Genomic DNA, 21,904 nt, shown 5'->3' with positions numbered 1-21,904 from the left:
TCTTTCCCACGCGCTGTTCGGAAGTGGAATGGTAGAGAGATAGTATGATTGTGGTTCGATGAACACTCTGCCAAGCACTTAAATGTGAATTGCAGAGTAGTCATGTAGATGTAGATGTAGATGTAATGCGTTACCCACTGTACATGAAAAAAATTCTGAAGATACCTCAAAAAGGCGAGACGCTTCAATAAAGCTTCTGCTGTCATTACAAACTAACCGGTTTTTCCTACTGAGAAGCATTTATATTAGTTTGGTCCCCTCAAGCGTCATACTTCAAGTGAAAACTTTCGCGATAAGAAGATGCAGAAATAGAAGTCGTCACCTTGTCCGAAACTCAAACCAAAGAATCATGCCGCTGGCTTAAAGGAAAATTTGGAAAGTTCTCAATGCATAAGAAAATCCACGTTTGCTATATATATATAAAAAAAACCGATGTCGTACAGGATACAGTAGGTAAAATCTTCACGCTAGAACACATCACACCATGTTGACTGAAGAATCGTGCACGCAAGTCATTTAGGGTACACTTTGGGAAAAACTAATGAAGCTATTTCTCGTCACGTCAGATGCTAATGACGGGGATGCAAACACTTATATTATCTGTGAGGAAATGTTATTCTATAAAAACAATAATAATGTCCAACCAGACTTGAACGAACTGAAAATGTTGTGAGGAGTGAAAGCTAAATTTTAGTGGGAGAAACGTAAATTTAAACCGTTCACGAATTGTTAAATATGCTATGATTCTAACTACATGAGTAATCGTTAAAAATCAGATGTTTCATACACTGGCAGTCACATTAATACGATCACCTGTAAAAAGCCTGAATAACCGCATTTTGCAGAGCGAGGCGCGCATGAAGAGAGTCGCTGAGGTTCTGGAAGATACCGACGGGGATGTCGAGCTGCACCGACTCCAGTGAAAACTGCGCTAAATTTCTCATTTGAGGATCCTTGACGCGAACAACCCAATGGAGGTGGTCCCACGGAATCTCCACTGGCTTTAAATATGGGGAGATTGGTTGTGAGGGTCCCCAAGGATAGATGCGTATTTTGTTGATCCGTTCGATGAACCCTCTGCCAAGTACTTAAATGTGAGTTGCAGAGTAGTCTTGTAGATGTTGATGTAGATGTAGATGTATGCCAGTTCTCTTACACTCAGCCATCAGTGAAACCCGAGACATTTCATGTCCCCCTTCTTTATAAATGTTCAATGTATAGCATTCATGCAATATAATTTGTTCCCAGCCTTTCTGCAACATTTTACTATTGGTCATACAAGTGTTTTCAAGCGCTCTCTTTCGTAGACAAACAACAATGTCTAAGCATCCTAAAAAAGCAAGGCGATCAGGCTATCATTTGCATTACTTACATGTAAACCATAGTGATCGTTCGACAGTGTACCTCTACATAGTTTTATTTATACAAGGTCAGTCACATTAATACGACCACCTCTTACGATCGACGTCAACGTGCAGTAACCACTGTCTGACAGCTGGTGGCAATATGAGCGATGGAGGGTATATAAAGCGAGTAGGGGAACGCGGAAAAAGAGTGCAGTCGTTGTCGTAATACGGAAACTAAGTTATTTATCTGACGTCCAAAAGGACATGGTGGCTTCTGGAAGAAGGGTGGAAGCATTTCCGAAACGGCAAAGTTTGTAAACTGTTCACGTGCTGCCACGGTTAAATTATACTGTGTATGGCAAAATGGCTGTATCCAAAACCGACGCCGAGGCAACTGCAATGCACCACGGGCCATAGACGACAGGGGTGAAAGACGGCTTCAGTCCGGAACCGAGCTGCTGCTACGGTCGCAGGTTCGAATCCTGCCTCGGGCATGGATGTGTGTGATGTCCTTAGGTTAGTTAGGTTTAAGTAGTTCTAAGTTCTAGGGGACTGATGACCTCATATATTAAGTCCCATAGTGCTCAGAGCCATTTGAACCATTTGAACGACAACTGCGGTGAAGTGTACGGCCGAAGCAGATGAACCAAGGGGCTGCCAAAAGTGACTATCAACGACCGTTTAGAGAACGTTGCTGCGTACAGCCCTCCGCAGCGGTCTCCTTATTCATGCATGCATGCGACGAAGGCTGGAATTTATACAGTAACTCAAGTGGCCGTTCACTGAGTGGCGGCAGGTGGACTTCCCAGATAAATCACGTTTACGCTCCATCAGACAGATGGCCTTTGGTGTATATGGAGGCAAAAGCCTGAAACTAGACATTTTGCAACCGTCTTCGGAAGGGTCCAGGCCGGAGGAGGGAGCTTTGTGGTCTGGGGTAAGTTTTCGCGGCATTCTCTGGGTGATCTCGTCATTCTGGAAGGCACAACGGATCAACAAAATACGCATCTATCCTTGGGGACCCTCACCACCAATCTCCCCATATTTAAAGCCAGTGGAGATTCCGTGGGACCACCTCCATTGGGTTGTTCGCGTCAAGTATCCTCAAATGAGAAATTTAGCGCAGTTTTCACTGGAGTCGGTGCAGCTCGACATCCCCGTCGGTATCTTCCAGAACCTCAGCGACTCTCTTCATGCGCGCCTCGCTCTGCAAAATGCGGTTATTCAGGCTTTTGACAGGTGATCGTATTAATGTGACTGCCAGTGTATGAAACATCTGATTCTTAACGATTACTCATGTAGTTAGAATCATAGCATATTTAACAACTCGTGAACGATTTAGATTTACGTTTCTCCCACTAAAATTTAGCTTTCAATCCTCACAACATTTTCAGTTCCTTCAAATCTGGTTGGACGCTATTATTGTTTGTATAGAATAACATTTCCTCACAGATAATATAAGTGTTTGCATCCCCGTCATTAGCATCTGGCGTGACGAGAAATAGCTTCATTAGTTTTTCCCAAAGTGTACCCTAAATGACTTGCGTGCACGATTCTTCAGTCAACATGGTGTGATGTGTTCTAGCGTGAAGATTTTACCTACTGTATCCTGTACGACTTCGTTTTTTTTTATATATAGCAAACGTGGATTTTCTTATGCATTGAGAACTTTCCAAACTTCCCTCTAAGCCAGCGGCATGATTCTTTGGTTTGAGTTTCGGACAAGGTGACGACTTCTATTTCTGCATCTCCTTATCGCGAAAGTTTTCGCTTGAAGTATGACGCTTGAGGGGACCAAACTAATATAAATGCTTCTCAGTAGAAAAAACCGGTTAGTTTATAATGACAGCAGAAGCTTTATTGAAGCGTCTCGCCTTTTTGAGGTATCTTCAGAATTTTTTTCATGTACAGTGGGTAACGCATTACATCTACATCTACATCTAGATCTACATGACTACTCTGCAATTCACATTTAAGTGCTTGGCAGAGGGTTCATCGAACCACAATCATACTATCTCTCTACCATTCCACTCCCGAACAGCGCGCCGGAAAAACGAACACATAAACCTTTCTTTTCGAGCTCTGATTTCTCTTATTTTATTTTGATGATCATTCCTACCTATGTAGATTGGGCTCAACAAAATATTTTCTCATTCGGAAGAGAAATTTGGTGACTGAAATTTCGTAAATAGATCTCGCCGCGGCGAAAAACGTCTTTGCTTTAATGACATCCATCCCAACTCGCGTATCATATCTGCCACACTCTCTCCCTTATTACCTGATAATACAAAACGAGCTGCCCTTTTTTGCACCCTTTCGATGTCCTCCGTCAATCCCACCTGGTAAGGATCCCACACCGCGCAGCAATATTCTAACAGAGGACGAACGAGTGTAGTGTAAGCTGTCTCTTTAGTGGACTTGTTGCATCTTCTAAGTGTCCTGCCAATGAAACGCAACCTTTGGCTCGCCTTCCCCACAATATTGTCTATGTGGTCTTTCCAACTGAAGTTGTTCGTAATTTTAACACCCAGGTACTTAGTTGAATTGACAGCCTTGAGAATTGTACTATTTATCAAGTTATCGAATTCCAACGGATTTGTTTTGGAACTCATGTGGATCACCTCACACTTTTCGTTATTTAGCATCAACTGCCACCTGGCACACCATACAGCAATCTTTTCTAAATCGCTTTGCAACTGATACTGGTCTTCGGTAGACAGTATATTACAGCATCATATGCGAACAACCTAAGAGAACTGCTCAGGTTGTCACCCAGGTCATTTATATAGGTCAGGAACAGCAGAGGTCCCAGGACGCTTCGCTGGGGAACACCTGATATCACTTCAGTTTTACTCGATGATTTGCCATCTATTAGACATAAATAGCTAAAATTTTTGGTGCTAAGGTACGGCCACACTTCTAATTATGACACATAAATATAGCAGTGTTCTGAAGATCGCTCACAAATCGTGTAAACAAAGATTCTGCTGCCATTACAACCTAAAATGCTTTTCCTACTGAAGATATAGCACGATTGCTGTACCTTGGCCATAGAATGGGAGGATTTATACAATATAAAAATTGTGGATTCCGAAAAATCGTTAATATCCAGGATCACAAATACACATTTCGAGTTTCGGCTTATCCGCAAGCCATCTTCAGATCATAATAATTTACGTTGACTAGTGTACAACTGTCAAACGGCGGGACACACTGTAATAATTTGAATGAGCAGGATCAAATGATTCAAATGGCTCTGAGCACTATGGGACATAGCTTCTGAGGTCATCAGTCCCCTAGAACTTAGAACCACTTAAACCTAACTAACCTAAGGACATCAAACACATCCATGCCCGAGGCAGGATTCGAACCTGCGACAGTAGTGGTCGCGCAGTTACAGACTGTAGCGCCTAAAACAGCTCGGCCACCCCGGCCGGCTGAGCAGGATCGTTTGTTATACAGTCCAAAGCAACATTGCTGTAAATTCTTACAGAATAGTAGCTCGTCATATATAAGACACATGGACACTTTTCTTTCACTTTTTTTTCCAGTAGCTGCTTATATTTTATGACCCACCGTCTAATTTCTATGGTGGGTCGCATGTTGCCACTTAGCCGCTGTGACTGGGTCCGGGGACCGGAGTGACTGAAAGTAACACCACACCGGCTCCCGTCCCCACTCACACCGTTGCCCGTGTCCCGCCACGTGGAGGCGGGCTCTGTTTAGATCCATTTGATATCTTTTTTTTCGTGCAGCATTAGAAAAACTTATAACTAATACAAAATCAAGTAAGATATTAATAAACAAAACGAAATTAAATATTTAGAAAGAAGGAAGGAAGAGAACTGAGTAGGAAAGGGATAGGTATATATTGCCCGTCACCTGGTTGTGGGCGGCGGCCGGGGTCTTGGAATGACCCTCAAGACGCTGGCCGTTGCTCACCATGCCTTTAACATCTACCATCCTTGAAACTACCTTAACTAGAAGAGATTAGGGTACGTTAGAGCTAGAAACTAAGACTAAGACCTCCATGTCCAGCCTGCTAAACTATTTACGATATACAATAGAGAGGTAACTGATTTTGTGCTTGGCTCAAAGTTGCTAATGAAAGGGTACTTGTGGTAAAAGTAATAAGGTAATGACGCTAACGGTTTGTGTTGAGCCTACAAGGCTCCTAGTAGAGTACATCAGGCGCAACTACCTCCTGGCCCCGCCGACAACACGACCTGAACGGTGGTTTTCCCCGATCTACCATAGGTATCCGTCGGGTTGGGCTCAAAAGAGAGGAACCACAATTAAGATCCTTCCATCCAGGACGTGCGCCGCCTCTTACCAGGGGGGCATAGGTCCCTTGAAGAGGTGCCTAACTTTAAGCTTCAGATCAGAAGTTGTTAGTGTAGTGGAGGTTGAGGTATAGGCTGTGTAGGTTGGTTGTACAAACAGTTCACGCTGAGGCAATGAGACTTACAATGATACGTGGTGTGGCAGTTAGCACCTTCCGGCCCCGCCAGCAACATAGCCTGAGCGGTGGTTTTCCCCGATCTACCATAGGTATCCGTCGGGTTGGGCTCAAAAGAGAGGGACCACAATTAAGATCCTTCCATCCAGACTGTGCGCTACCTCTTAACGGAAGGCGTAGGTCCCTTGAAGAGGAACCTAGCTTTAAGCTCTTATTAGACATGGAGATGCTGTTAACTATTTACATATAAGGTGCAATCTGTTTTATGGATCATCCGCGCTGGACGCTTCAATATCTGTGTTGGTGCCCTGGTCTTTATGTGTTTCTTCTTCATTACTCGTGGTGCTAATCATATCTGTGTCCCCCTGGGCATCGTGACGTCTGTTTGGACCGACTTGCCTTCGGTAGGGTCTGTTGCGCAAGTATTCTATTTGTTGGATCTTCGAGATTTCGTCCGTTAGTTTGTTGAGTTCAGTCCTCCTTTCCGGGTCGCGTATTATGGCATGTAGTTCGTTCTGTGTGTTTAGGCGATTTATGTGTACTGTGTGTCTTATGTTCGTACGTTGTCCACAGAAGAAGACAGTATGTTCAGGGGAACCTTCTTCCCCGCATGTGCATCTATTAGTCTGCTGCAGACTCACGCGGTACAGGTGCGTGGGATAAGGGCCATGTCCTGTGATGAAAAGTACCATACCGCGGCTGGGATCAATATGTTTTAGTTTTAGCCTTTCCCTGATGTCAGGGAAGAAGTTGTGTACACGGCGGCCCTTATCGCTGTTGGCCCACTCGCTCTGCCAGGTATCCACTCGCCATGCTCTGAGTTGGCGTGTTGTCTCAATCGGTACACCAGTGATCTGCCGAACCTGGTCTATTCTCTCCATCCTAAGCCAGTACATTGCTTCGCGGTACCTGGTGGTGATATCTATGGGGAAGATTCCCATGACGACACATAGTGCGTCATTTGATGTTGTGTTGAATGCCCCTGTTAGTTGAAGTAGAACACTTCTTTGGCCTCGACGTACAATGGTTCTGTTGGTTGAGAGATTTAACCTGTGGGCCCACGTACTGGCAGAAAAGCATAGTACTGATTCGAAGAGAGCGCAATGGTATGCTAGTGTCACTGACAGGGGTAGTCTGAATTGTTCCGAATTTAGCCTAGCCAGTTTGTGTAGTATCTTTTCTGATTTGTTTTCGCATATTCGCATGTGTTCGTGGAAGTTCAATCGTTCATCAATGTACACTCCTAGTAGCGTGTGACTGCTAGTCTTTTTATGTTTGTGTCCCCGATTTTGACTATTGGGTTCCTGCGCAGGATACCCTTTAGCAATGTATAAGTTGTTTTGTTTCCTGCTATCTTTAATTTATTATCTGTGCACCATTGGGTTATTGTCCTAAGTGTTCCACTGGCTCTTTCTTCTAGCTGGGCACGGTTGTTTGCTGAAACTACGACGAGTAGATCATCAGCATAAGCGACAACTCCATCTGTCAAGATGTGCTCCTCTAGTAACTGTAGGAGCGGTTCTATAACTATGTCCCAGAAGATAGGGCCGCAGATCGACCCTTGTGGACAGCCTTTTCTAATTCGTTTAATCACTTTCTGGTTGTCCATTTGCCAAACGACCGTTCTGTCTCTGCAGTAGTCCATGAAACTATTGTACAGAGACTCCGGTACCTGCAGGTGTCTGAGCCTCTTGAACAAGGCCGGCCACCAGAGGTTGTCGAAGGCACTTGAGATGTCTATCATAATTGCAAGTGTGTATTTGGAGGGTGTGTCGTGTACTATTTGGAGTGCTCTGTTAATTGCGTCGTCTATAGATTTCCCTTCCCTGAAGCCGTATTGGTGTGGTGTCAGTCCCCATAGTGTTCGGTGTGCTTGTAGTCTTTTGCAGAGTAGTTTTTCTTGTACTTTACCGAGTGTATTGATAAGGCAAATTGGTCTGTATGACTTGGGGTCTGATGGGTCTGTGTCTGGAGCCTCTTTGATGATAACTTACTTCGAGGTCTTCCACACTGCAGGCACACGGCCCAGCCTTAACGCATCGTTTAACAACGTTGTGAGAAACGGGGTGATCTGCGGTGCAATTTGTTTCAGTACCTCAGAGTGGATACCATCCGGTCCAGACGCCTTTTTGTTTTGAGTTCTGAGATCGCTGTCGCTACTTCTTCCTGTGCAAATGGACAAGTGACGGTTGGTGTGGTGTATACTGTGTCTACTTCGCGTCTCAGTGCTGCATGTTGTGGTGTGTCTGTGTTTGCGATGTCGTCTGGCAGGAGTTTGCTCAGCAGGAACTCCGCTGTGCGTCTCCAGCCCTTAGTCATCTCACCATCCTCCTGTCGCAGCGTTCCCAGAACCAGTGGGCTCTTAATTTTCTCTGTCACGATTATGTATGGTTCCCCCAAATGTTTAGTTTGTGCTGCTACATGGCTGTTCCAATGGTCTTTCCTGGTCTTATTCAGCTCAAGTTTATATTTGTCCTTGGCAAGCCGGTAGTCGTGTAGTCGTAATTGTCTTTCTCTATCTGAAATTGCTCGTTGGTAAAGCTTACGTTTACGATTTGAGTCTTGTTTGAGTCGTGTTAATTGTGTAGTCCAGGGAATATTTTGGTGTTTTGTCATTCTTTGTGTGGGTATGCAGGTGTTCTGTGTGTGTGTGATGATATCTGTCAGCATGTGTGCTCTGTAATCAACACTGCCGGTGATGTCTTGCGGTATGTGCTCATGTATTTTTTGTCTGACCCTGTCCCAGTCTGTTTTGTCAACTAATAGTCTTTTTGGTAGTGTTTCTGTGTTGACGTTTGCTGTACCACTTAAGGTTAGTGTGATGATGTTGTGGTCGCTAGCAGTGATCTGGTCATGTACGGTCCAGTATCGTACGTGGTTGATGGCGGCATTATTAACGAGGGTGAAGTCTATGTTTGATGAATGACCGTTGTGTCCGATGTGAGTCGGGTGATGTTCTTCCTTGTTGAGTACGTGTAGTCTGTTTTCTTGGATGAGGTCATTTATTATTCTACCTCTGTCGTCAGTTCTGTCTGAATGCCACATGGTTGATCTGGCATTTATGTCTGCACAGATGAGAAGTTTTTTGTTGCCAGCGTATTGCGCAACATCTCTGATGAGGTCTGCGTATGGTTTGATGCAATGACAGAACTGGGCGTACAGCGACGCGATGATCCAAGTATCCCCCTTGTGTGTGACTTCAACTGTAACTAGGTGCTCGGAACAGAGTTCGGTAATTTTGACTGGATGTATTTCTTTGTTTAGGATTATGACAGATGCCATGCAGCCGGCCCCTTCTGCAACTGTCACCGCACTTGGAGGAAAGTTGGGGATATGCCCTTGTCTAGTGTAGGGCTCCTGTATGCACAGAATGTCACTTTTTAGTTCACGTAGGACCCGTGGGAGCTCCGAATTTACAAGTATATTCCGCATAGCATTAAGCTGTGCTATTAGCAGTTTGGGTGTTTAACTGTGGCGTAGCACTTGCTGCCAGTTTGACTGTAATCGAAGTATGTTCTCCCATGAGCCCTTACGTGAACCTTGTAAAGCTTGTCCATATCGAATGGTTCCTCCCTGCGGGCGCACACCTGCATGAGCAGGTCTAGTAGGCTGTCTGGATCTGTTGGAATATTCTCCGTTTTGAGAATCAGTCTATCGGTTTGCTCCGATGTACGGAAACAAACAGATTGGCCGTACGGGTGTAGGGTGCCGATGAGCATCCGCTGTGCCGTCTCTAAGATGTCTCTTTTTTCTAGCCTACTTAATTTTACATTTATATCTAGCTTGTCGTAACTAAAACTATGGGTGTCGATGGCGTGTGTTGGCGTCTCTGCAGCCGTGACGTGTCGTGATGGTGTAGTGGCGTTGCTGTGCACCTCTGCGAGGGGCGCTGGATTGGCTTCCTCGTTGGTTGTTGTGGGGGATTCCTTGGGCGTCGGCATTGAGGTTGTTGGTTGGGAGGCTGCGAAGCTGTTGGTATCATCAGGGGTATGCACTTTCGTATCACTAGGTTTTGAGGCAGCCTCCGATTGCCGCGACTGGTCGTCACACGCATTCATTTTCTTGACTCTCTTAGGCTGTTTGGGTTTTCTATGCGGTTTTAGTTTCCTAAATTCTGTGATGATTCGTTTGTTTTGTGTGTGTGTTCCGTTTGTGGAGTCTTGATGTGTATCAGATGTGTTGGTTGTTTGTGCCTCCATTCTGCATTGATTTGACGTGATTTGGTTCCCACTTGACTGCTCGTCTACGCTATCTGTGACAGACATAACAGCTTTTGGTATGTTATGCGCACTGTCGCCTCTGTTGCCAGACCCTCCGCAGACTTTTGTTGCGGTTGTTGCTGCGGCTTTTTGTGTGGCATTCGTGGTGTCTGCCAGCGCTGTGGCTTGTTCAAGGTCGGTATTACGGTTTCGAATGTCATTATTATGAACACTACAATCTCTGGCGTAAGGGCAATAATAGACGTCGTCTTCTTCCTCTGTCAGTGAGTCAGAGAGAGTTATTTTGCGTTTGATTTGATTACAGTCTGAGGTGTCTGATTTGTCCATGTTTTCCGTTTGGGCTCCAGTTGTGCTGGCGTGCGTTACGGTTGTGTTTAGCACCGTTGGGTTCAAGGTCTCACCTTGTATGAATTTTATTGGTTTGATACGTCCTTCGCATTTTGTAGTGTCGTATGTGCGTCGTTGTGCTGGAGTGGATGGGTGATCTTGAGTCGTTAGCAACGCTGTTTTGTGCAGTTGCTTTGGTTGGTCATGTGTGGTATGGTTTTCTGGTCTGTCGGTATCAGGTTTTGGGGTTATCATGTCTATTCTCAGTAGTTCGTCTTCGAGTTCGTCTATCCTGTTCATAAGGGTCGTCTGGAATGTCATCCAGTACATTATTTGTATTTTTATTAGTTTGGCGGCTTCTGGTGACATTTGTCCTGTGAGTTTTAGGTCGTCTATGTATTCAGTGATTGCATGATGGCTGTCCTCCAGGTTTGTATTGTGTATCAAGCCTGGAATGTGACCGTTGTTGGGGTAGTCGTCAGGTAACAGTTTTTGCCTCTTACGCCAGAGTATTGCACGTAGATGGTTTCTGTGCCTGGTGGATGGTCACTTGTATGATATTGTTTTTTCAGGGGTTGATTTATGGAGCATGTTGGTTGACTCAGGGGGGTGTTCAGTTGCCATAGTCAGTACTGTCAATTAGTCTCTCAAGCAGCTGTTTGTAGGTCTGGCAGACGCCACCCCTGCTCTTATTGCAAATTCGGTTTCTGTTCCTGGACGGAATGCAATCGATGGGCTCTAATGCTCGACAGTCGGCGCGTTTGTGGCCCTTTCTGCCACACCTTGAACAGGTCGTACCTGTGTCTGCTCAGGCTTTGGTTGTATGGCCAAGGTCACAACAGTTGTAACACTGGCTCACTGACGTAAAGCTTTTGACAGATAGGGATTGGAAGTCTATGTACACCCTTCCTTTTTTGGTGAGGTACCAATAAATTCTGGGTATGACTTCCAACACTTGATGGTTGTATCCCTTTCCTTTGGGCCCTGTGCGGAATCTGATTTTCACGTCTTTGTCGAATTCGTCTTTTGTGAAATCGTCACTGAGATTTTGGTCGTATAGACACTCAAGAAATTCTCTATCCGAGGTAGTGTCTGTCACTAGACTATCACCAAAGGTTGCCGCTTTCTGGGCCCCTCACACGCGATATTCTCTATATCTTTCGTCTTTTCTATTATTTTCCTACAGTCCTCCTGTGTTGCTGCTTCGGCAGTCACAGCTGTCTTCGTGTTTCTTATTGACTTAATGTGTAGATTGTCTCGTCTTGGGTTGATGTTTTTTGTCAACGTTTGTTTTATTGTTTTCGTGTCTTGGTTGTTGGTAGACTTTATGAAGAGTGGTTGCCTGCTTGGCTTTTGCCACCTCAATGCGTTTATGTTCTTTGGGTGCGGTGGAGAGTGCCGCAGCGTATGTTAGTGTCTTGGCCTGTTGCTGTGCCTGTTCAGGAACCTTTCCTGTCAGATCCCTAATTTGGTCCCTGAGCTCTTGGTTTATTTCAGCGAGTTTTGTATTGTCTTCCTCGAGTTTGTTGACCTGTTCTGTGAGAGACTCAATTCTAAGGTCCTTAACTGGGTCAGCTGAGTGCTGAAGTTCGCGCAGTAGATCTTTGTTCTGCTCTTGCAGGAGCTCGACCTTTGCTTCTGCTGACGTGAGTTGGAAAGCCAAAGGGAATATTTTATTCCTTATCGTATTCAGTACGCTACTCGATACGTGTTTGGCCTTTAATTACGCCCCAATGTCATTTAATAGCTCGTCAATTGCAGCGATCTTCTGGCTCGGTGGCATGACGGCATATTCGTGGGCACCAAACGCCATGCCTATAGGCGATACTTTGCAACTGGTGCTGCTCTGCGCTCTACTAAGCGTCCCTTTCGTGGACTTGGATGTGGTGTTAGCACCACTTCGCTGTCGTGCTCGATCCAGGATTGCGGATCTGTGTTATAGTTCTTAAAGAGTGACCTTTATTTGGTGTGTATTGCGTGTCCGGCACCACATTGCGATACGTAAGTCCCAAAAGCGATACGTCACAGAGCGAGGCCGAATGTGGGCTGGGTGGCTTAGCCGACGATGTCCAATCGACACTGAGCGCCGCGGTCAGCTCCGCACGTCAGCCGGCCACATGGGCAGAGACGCTTTCTATATCGGCAAGAAAAGTAACACAAATGGAAAACAGCATTTTTTAGTAAGTCATTGAAAAGTACGTGCCAAGCGTCCCAACGTGCTCGAAAAATTTAATGGACTTTACTGTCAATAATACTAACTTGAAATCTGAAGGTAGCTTATACTGTTTAACTGTAAGTTTTATAGAATTAATTCTTTAAGTCGAATTTTCGAAAGTATTGCATTTAAGTTATCACTGGTCTTGAGGGGTAGGATTTGTGGACATTGCGATCATATTTGCCATATTTCGTACTTTATTTTAAAGTGACGTCAGAAGCAGTGTCTGTTACGGACTCTGCAGAGCGAGATGCGTGTTCCACACTAGAAACTAGTTCTACGTAAACTCCTCATGTGAAGATAAACATCATTTGGCGCGGGTGATGCAAGCCTTGGTAAATAAGTAATCTTTCGTTCTACGGGAGGCACTGGCCACCAGAGTCACCAGATCTCAGTCTGAAATTACACTGAAGTACAGACCATTAGCTGCTTACAGGCGCTGATAAATATTAACGGGGACAATTGAAAAGGAGTGACCGGACCGGGACTCGAAGCCGGGATCTCATGCTTACATGGCAGATGCTCTATCCAACTGAGCCACGGAGGACACACAGGATAGTTCGACTGTAGGGACTTATCTCTGGCACGCTCCCCGTGAGGCCCCCATTTCCAACTACATTTGTAGTGCCCCTGCTCACTATACTCATTACTCGCGGCAGTCATTCTACCGATTCCCGTAAGAGTTTGGGCAATGCGAGTGCATCCGCACTGAAGAAGATCATTGGCCAGAAAGCCTTATCTACGTGAAGATGGTATCTGTTCTTTCGGACATGTCCGAAAAGAACAGATACCATCTTCATATAGACCTCAGTACTGTTGAGCCATTTTGATCTGCTTTGGAGGGAAGGGTGTGCGATCGCTATCCACGCCCATTATGTTACTTGAAATTGCCATTATTTTGTGAAAAAATGGTATAACATTCCCTTGATAACGGAAGAGGATCTGTATCAATCCATTCCGAGACGACTTTGTGCCAACGGTTTTACAACACCATATTAGGCATGGTAATGTGTGGAGTTTTTTGTGTTTCCATGTTTTTTGCCCACACCCCAACTCTCAAAAATCCATCAATAATATTTTAAATTGCATTTAGTAATGCCACATTCAGCACAGTCGTCATTCTTGTCTCATGAAAGTTTTTCTCATTTCGCCATTAACTTGAGGAGCTTCACGGGAAGAAAATAGAGAATGTGCAGTCTCCACTGAGGTTATGCATTAAACGGTGGTCCCGTTGTTAACTGGGTGCTGTGCAAAATTCATTGCATGATAACACATTTAAAACTGAGGTAATTCAAAATCTCTTTTCGTTTACTCTCGGCATTTATAGCTCCAAAGTGATTCAGTAACCACATACACTATTACAGAAATAACATTTCCTGTTTTTGTGTGGCCGTGAAGAGATTATTCGTGAAGACTCACTTGACGTTTGGCGTCTGTTACAGGTGCTGCACTCTGGCTACGGTCTCCCTCTCATCGTAGTTGTGGTTCTCTGCGTCTCTGCATTCCTCATAGTCACAGGAGGAGCAGCAGCCACCGTAATCTACTTCTACAAGTGAGTAAAATCATCCTTTCGCAGTTCTCTATAATACACATTATGTGGCATGCTAAAACACAAAATGGCTATGGTGTGCGCGTGAGTCTTCTAGTTGCCGCAGAACAGATAAGTAGTTTACAGTTTAATTTTTTTCTCATTGTGGTATAGACACTGTTTCTTCCAGTTCAGTATCGAATTTGCTCAGAGCACCCTGATGAAATGATCACAGATACACGAATTTGTCTTCTACAGTTTGTGCCTGCGTTTTTGTAGCATGATCACTTAATTTATATATTTTTTATGGGTGACTAGTTATTAAATGTGAGTGAGAAGCAATGAAATTCACCGAATCATGAAGGAGATAATTTGTTGAAGAAGAAATATAGACAATTACTGAGACAGCTGCTTTTGGATCTCCTCCATTGGTCCGTGCTTGCATACCAAAACAACAATAAGGGTTGTGCTTCCGCCTTGGTCAAAACACTTTTGTTATTTGTTTATTCCCAAACTAAGAACATAAAAATGGTATGGCAGTTAGTTTACGGCGCAGACTTTCTGTTACCTGTAAGAAAAGACTACTGGAAACATTTCTCATAATTCAGCAAGAATGAAGGAAATGAAGTAATAAGCTTTCTCAGAATGAAAATGTTACAAATAAATTAGAATAAACAAAATATGAGTATGGAAGAGAGGTCAAGTGATATACGTTTTTGAGATGAAAGCATACTGAACTGGAAGGATGCAACACATGAGGAGACGCATGCTTTAGGGATGGCGGAAACAGACTAAAATAAATAAAAGAAAAGAAAAAATAGACCTAGGTTAATTTGGAAAGGATGAAAACATCAAACAAATTGTCCTCTACTAGTTAACGCAACGTATAAATATTATCGGATTCTGCAGTGCTGAAAGTCTGATAAAAATAAATAAATAAATAAATTTGTGTGCGATGTTTCGTTATTTTATTCGCCGACCGCAGGGTTGTCACTAAATAAAAACATTGCATACGACAACTTCACTGTTTGCTTTGCTATGCAAACAAGTTGTCTTCCATGAGAAATTCCGAGAATAGCTTCTGTTTCACGGCTTCGCTGTAGAATGATAATCACACATACGATGCAGAGGTATCGCAGCGGCAATCTTTGAATCTTGGGGAATTGGATGCGTTCCTAGATAACATTGAGGTCTTCTGGAATACTTTTTGTTAAATGTCTTTGGGCTATCATTGATCGTACGCAGAGTCGACAGCCCTCGCATATTTTCTCTGTCCTACCTCATCTACCCTCTTCATCCTACTCTTTCGCATTCCACCTCTCTCCTTCTTCACGCTAATAATTCCCGCCTATTTCAACTTCTAGCAGGCGACAGGATAACTTCCTCATGGCCGTAGACTGAATATGAAATATTCCAGAACCAATTAAGAATAACTCTGGGGAATTCTTAACAGGATAACAGATTATTCACACCATGTCACACGTTTTTCAAGTGAGACGAAAAGTTCCTGATAAACGCATTTACGGCAACGTTCCGGATTAAATTCCTAGTCTCTGCGCAGTATCTAAATAAGTGAGGACAAGTTGTAATATATCCCGTAAGTCGGTTGAATTATGTTGTCAAGATAGATTATTATTAGCTTTCTGACGGGATATATTACAACAGCTGTAGCGGGAGAGGAAGTGACTTTGAATATTTTTATAATAGAATATGATTGAATAACATTCAAACCGTCGATGATTCTACACGTATTACCGTTTTTTTTTCACGCTGTATTGAGGGAAGAGGCGTAGAATTCGTTGATGGACAGCAATAAATTGGGGTAACGTACGACCGAGTAAAATTGCAGTGGGAATACATTGCATCACATGGCAGGAAAAATATAGACTTCGAAAGTAAGGCAAATCAAACTGCAATATCTAAAACAACTGAAGGAATTACTCATGTTATAGTACGCCGGTGGCGCGTAATCGTCACATTACCAAACCTATGCCTCAGAGCAGAAAAGTAAAGTTGCGATCGCACAAATAATCATGGATTCAGGACAGATACATGAAATAAATACAGGGCTATTACAAATGATTGAAGCGATTTCATAAATTCACTGTAGCTCCATTCATTGACATATGGTCACGACACACTACAGATACGTAGAAAAACTCATAAAGTTTGTTTCGGCTGAAGCCGCACTTCAGGTTTCTGCAGCCAGAGCGCTCGAGAGCGCAGTGAGACAAAATGGCGACAGGAACAGAGAAAGTGTATGTCGTGCTTGAAATGCACTCACATCAGTCAGTCATAGCAGTGCAACGACACTTCAAGACGAAGTTCAACAAAGATCCACCAACTGCTAACTCCGTTCGGCGATGGTATGCGCAGTTTAAAGCTTCTGGATGCCTCTGTAAGGGGAAATCAACGGGTCGGCCTGCTGTGAGCGAAGAAACGGTTGAACGCGTGCGGGCAAGTTTCACGCGTAGCCCGCGGAAGTCGACGAATAAAGCAAGCAGGGAGCTAAACGTACCACAGCCGACGGTTTGGAAAATCTTACGGAAAACGCTAAAGCAGAAGCCTTACCGTTTACAATTGCTACAAGCCCTGACACCCGTTGACAAAGTCAAACGCTTTGAATTTTCGGCGCGGTTGCAACAGCTCATGGAAGAGGATGCGTTCATTGCGAATCTTGTTTTCAGTGATGAAGCAACATTTTTTCTTAATGGTGAAGTGAACAGACACAATGTGCGAATCTGGGCGGTAGAGAATCCTCACGCATTCGTGCAGCAAATTCGCAATTCACCAAAAGTTAACGTGTTTTGTGCAATCTCACGGTTTAAAGTTTACGGCCCCTTTTTCTTCTGCGAAAAAAACGTTACAGGACACGTGTATCTGGACATGCTGGAAAATTGGCTCATGCCACAATTGGAGATCGACAGCGCCGACTTCATCTTCCAACAGGATGGTGCTCCACCGCACTTCCATCATGATGTTCGGCATTTCTTGAACAGGAGATTGGAAAACCGATGGATCGGTCGTGGTGGAGATCATGATGAGCAATTCATGTCATGGCCTCCACGCTCTCCCGACTTAACCCCACGCGATTTCTTTCTGTGGGGTTATGTGAAAGATTCAGTGTTTAAACCTCCTCTACCAAGAAACGTGCCAGAACTGCGAGCTCGCATCAACGATGCTTTCGAACTCATTGATGGGGACATGCTGCGCCGAGTGTGGGAGGAACTTGATTATCGGCTTGATGTCTGCCGAATCACTAAAGGGGCACATATCGAACATTTGTGAATGCCTAAAAAAACTTTTTGAGTTTTTGTATATGTGTGCAAAGCATTGTGAAAATATCTCAAATAATAAAGTTATTGTAGAGCTGTGAAATCGCTTCAATCATTTGTAATAACCCTGTATAAGCTCATAGCAACTGATAAACGTATGTTACTAAGTGACACTGCTGATGTGATCCATCCGTCATATGGCGGTTCCCACTGCGCTATTCGAGAGGATTAGGTTGTGTATCGGTTGAACAATCCCTTTGGCTTTCATGAGTGTCGATGCCGCATGGGTCTTTGTTTTGTGACGACGCTTCGATACGCCTCATTTGCAGGCTAGATCCGTGCCTCACATGGAATTATGTTGATTTCCGCTATACAGGTACCACGTATATCGCAGACTGTGATGGTACATTAATACTGTTTCTTGCATGTTGAGCTGCGTAAAATAGTGTGGGCATTCGGGATCAGCTTCAGCCTATCCTGTACAGATGACAGCTTAGATTTCAGAGCGCCACAACAGATAAACAGCGCATGTAATGGCGTGAAGCTACTTCAGGCACAGTATGGTTTCTCGAAAATATGAGCAGCGAACTGCTGCATCAAGGAGGCTCTAGCCGCAAAGAAGGTTTCCACCCTACAATTAAATCCATTTACCGTATTTCAACAGATCAGTAGCTGGTCATTTTTTTAGATCGACAAGTATACCCGATTCCCTAGTTCTCACCTTCGTTGACCAAATATATCTTGGATACGGCTGGTTGGCAAATTATTGGCAATGGTTTTCCAACCAAAAGTGTTCGTGATGTGTAAATTCTACTACAAACGTAATATTCCGTTTTTTATCCTGTGTCATTATCATTACAGGCTCTGATTGCAGAACGTGGTGGCTTCGGGCTACAGTGAATGCTCATAGACAGTGATCGCGTACAGTTCTGAAAATCTGACGACTTTGTTTTATATTTTGCATTGCCTGCAGCGTAAATTTCACTTCGTCCACATACATCCTTCTTGATGTTGCATTTTCAGCAACTCTAGTGCATGACACATCGTCATGAAAGAATACTGACTACTTGTCTTCGTAAGCAGATACCCTGCTAGCTATCAAAGTTGCAAAACCGTAAAGAGGGCATGCAACAAACATCAAATTGTTATGAAGTTTACAACATGTTTAGATATGCAGTTTGTTAGCATTTTAGGGTAACCGCAGAATGCTCCCTTTATTCTGTACATAAAGAAAGATCACGCTGTAGGTTTTCCTTCAGAAACTGGATTTTAATTTAGCTTGCTTGGGAGAAGATCACGTACTTAAGAGAAACGACTTTCAGCGGTTGTCGAAATTAGAAAGTGCACACTTGCAGCTTATTGAGACTGCATTTACTGTTTCATGATATGGTGCCCGCTTTTATGGGGAATATGAAATCAGTGGGTCCGGGAAGTCCATAATCGTGCACGTGTCGGATCTAAAATGCCCCATGGGACTAGCACACGAAAGGACATATTATCTACTCGGTCGTGCAGGATTGTACAGACACGTCATGTATCTCGAGTTACGATATGAGCATGTATACAGTGAGGCATCTACACATATGATACAACGATGTCTGGAACATTACAGCTTGTTTGTTCTGTGTCCACCTTGTAGCTTCCTTTGACGTGGCTGCAATGATGGAGACATGTTGACAATGGTGTGTTCAAGACAAGAAGATCAGAATGGCCTGAAGTCCGTTAACACTGTAAACGCTCAGATTAATGGAATACAGTACACTGGTCAGCCAGAACATTATGACCACGTACCTAATACCTACACGTTTGGCGCGGATAACAAAAAAATGGCTCTGAGCACTATGGAACTGCTGTGGTCATCAGTCCCCTAGAACTTAGAACTACTTAGACCTAACTAACCTAAGGACATCACACACACCCATGCCCGAGGCAGGATTCGAACCTGCGACCTTAGCAGCAGCGCGGCTCCGGACTGGAGCGCCTAGAACCGCGAGTAACAGCGGCAAGGCGTCGTGACATGGAGGGAGTTGGCACCACGTCTCCGCCGTGCGGTTAAAGGCGCTGCAGTCTGGAACCGCAAGACCGCTACGGTCGCAGGTTCGAATCCTGCCTCGGGCATGGATGTTTGTGATGTCCTTAGGTTAGTTAGGTTTAACTAGTTCTAAGTTCTAGGGGACTAATGACCTCAGCAGTTGAGTCCCATAGTGCTCCGAGCCATTTGAACCATTTTGAACCACGTCTCCAAACACAAATCTCCTAATTCCTGTAAATTTCTGGGAATGGGGTGATGAGTTCTGACACCAGGTTCAATAACATCCCAGATATGTTCGATCGGATTCAGATCTGACGAGAGAGGGGCAGCACATCAATTGGAACTCGCCACTGTGTTCCTTGAACCACTCCATCACACTCCCGGCCTTGTGACATGGCGCATTATCTTGTTGAAAAATGCCACTACCATCGGAAAACATGATGGTTTTGAAGGGGTGTATGTGCTCTGCAACCAGTATACGATACTCTGTAGCCATCGTGGGGCCTTGAACCAGCTCCATTGGACCCATGGTTACCAGCGTGAATAGAACCACGGCCTGCTTGCCTCTGTCCCGCAGTAACAGGTGTCAAGGAGATGTTCCCGTGAGAGAAGAAGGCTTCGCGCTGTCCCATCGGCATGATGAAGAAGTGTATGTAGGCTGTTTAGGTTTTTATTTTGGTAACGCCTCGTAGCGCTCTGTATGAAAATCACTGACTGTGCTGTGTGTAGTCTGTGGCTGGTTGGACTCATTGTTGGAATATTCGCTATTGTAGTATTGGGCAGTTGGATGTGAACAGCGTGTAGCGTTGGGCAGTTGGAGGTGAGCCACCAGAAGTGGTGGATGTGGAGAGAGAGATGCCAGAGTTTTGAGAGGTTACTATAAGCGGACGATCTGGACGTGTGTCCGCCAGAAAAAGGAAATTTGTAGAGATGGAGATCATGAACTGATAGATATGTAGATATGACGACTTTTGAACATTATGAAGGTGAATACATTGTTTGTTCTCTATCAAAATCTTTCATTTGCTAATTATGCCTATCAATAGTTAGTGCCTTCAGTAGTTAGAATCTTTTATTTAGCTGGCAGTATTGGCGCTCGCTGTATTGCAGTAGTTCGAGTAACTAAGATTTTGTGAGGTAAGTGATTCATGAAAGGTATAGGTTATTGTTCGTCAGGGCCATTCTTTTTTAGGGATTATTGAAAGTCAGGTTGCGTTGCGCTAAAAATATTGTGTGTCCATTTAGTGATGATCAGAATAAGTAAAGAGAAAACTGTTTGAGTACGTTGAGTTTTGCTCAGCTGCTTGAAAATCAAATAACGTAGAAGTATACCAGAACAGTCATTCATAATATTTTCAACGGGATCATTCAGACGGTATTCGATTCATTGGTTCATGCAACGCTCTGCCACGGCACCAACGTCCAGCGCCCAACGTGCTCATTGCAGTAGTAGTTACCGCTGTCGAGATGTTAACATTGTCACATGCTGGGTCATCGGCTGCGGGGGTCCATCTTCAGAAGTGTTTGGTGCACTGTGTGTTCAGACGCACTTGTACTCTGACCAGGTTTAAAGTCTGATGTTAGTTCCGCTGCAGTTCGCCGCCTGATCTGCTTCATTCCAGACTTCTGATTTGTATCTAACCCCTGCAGTGGCATTGCGTCCGTAGTTCAGGGGTAACGTCTTTGAGTACTGACCCAAACGTCCACGACCCCGAGTTGAAACATCGTCACTGCTTAAATTTTGAATAAAAATATCAGTAATGGCATCTGAGGACTTCCGGGATAAGAAGTCACCGTCATCCAGCCAATGGCTTTATCAAAGAGAGTGGAGGAGTGGACAGAGCTACAGGGCACTCCCTTGCCATTGGAGTGGGAATTGCCACCGAAGACGGACGAATCCGCAATGACGATGCAGAAGACAATAGAAACCACTGCAATAGCGATACACAATGTGTATCCACAGGACATGTGTTCTTTAATTTAAAAAAGTGTCATGATGAGCTCTCCATTGGCAAAAGATTCCGGAATAGTCCCCCATTCGGATCTCCGGGAGAGGGCTGCAAATGGGGCGGTCACCACGAGAAAAAGATGGAATAACCTACGAAAGGATAGCGTTCTACGAGTCGGGGCGTGGGAAGTCGGAAGTTTGAACGTGTTAGGGAAGCTAGAAAATCTGAAAAGGGAAATGCAAAGGATCAATCTAGATATAGTAGGGATTGGTGATGTGAAATGGAAAGAAGACAAGGACTTCTGATTAGCTGAGTATAGGGTAATATCAAAAGCAGCAGAAAATTGTATAATATGAGTAGGATTCGTTATGAATAGGAAGGTAGGACAAAGGGTGTGTTATTGTGAACATTTCAGTGATAAGGTTGTTCTTACCGCAATCGACAGCAGACGAACACCGACAACGATAGTTCAGGTATGCATGCCGACCTCGCAAGCTGAAGACGAAGAGAACAATGTTTCAAATGGCTCTGAGCACTATGGGACTTAACTTCT

The 21,904-nt window shown here is 44.3% G+C and overlaps 1 protein-coding gene across 1 annotated transcript in view; it reads left to right on the top strand.

Moving 5' to 3' along the window:
• Positions 1-21,904, top strand: part of LOC126481384 (uncharacterized) — a 416,720-nt gene that overhangs the window by 357,680 nt on the left and 37,136 nt on the right. Inside the window, exon 3 of the mRNA XM_050105099.1 lies at positions 14,010-14,119. Coding sequence (XP_049961056.1) covers positions 14,010-14,119 — 110 coding nt within the window. The remainder of the gene's footprint in view (positions 1-14,009; positions 14,120-21,904) is intronic.

Source organism: Schistocerca serialis, chromosome 5 (genome assembly GCF_023864345.2).
Source record: "Schistocerca serialis cubense isolate TAMUIC-IGC-003099 chromosome 5, iqSchSeri2.2, whole genome shotgun sequence".
Taxonomy (NCBI): Eukaryota; Metazoa; Arthropoda; class Insecta; order Orthoptera; family Acrididae; genus Schistocerca; species Schistocerca serialis.
The sequence above is the reverse complement of the archived record's forward strand: the minus strand, read 5'-3'. Positions and strand labels throughout refer to the sequence as shown.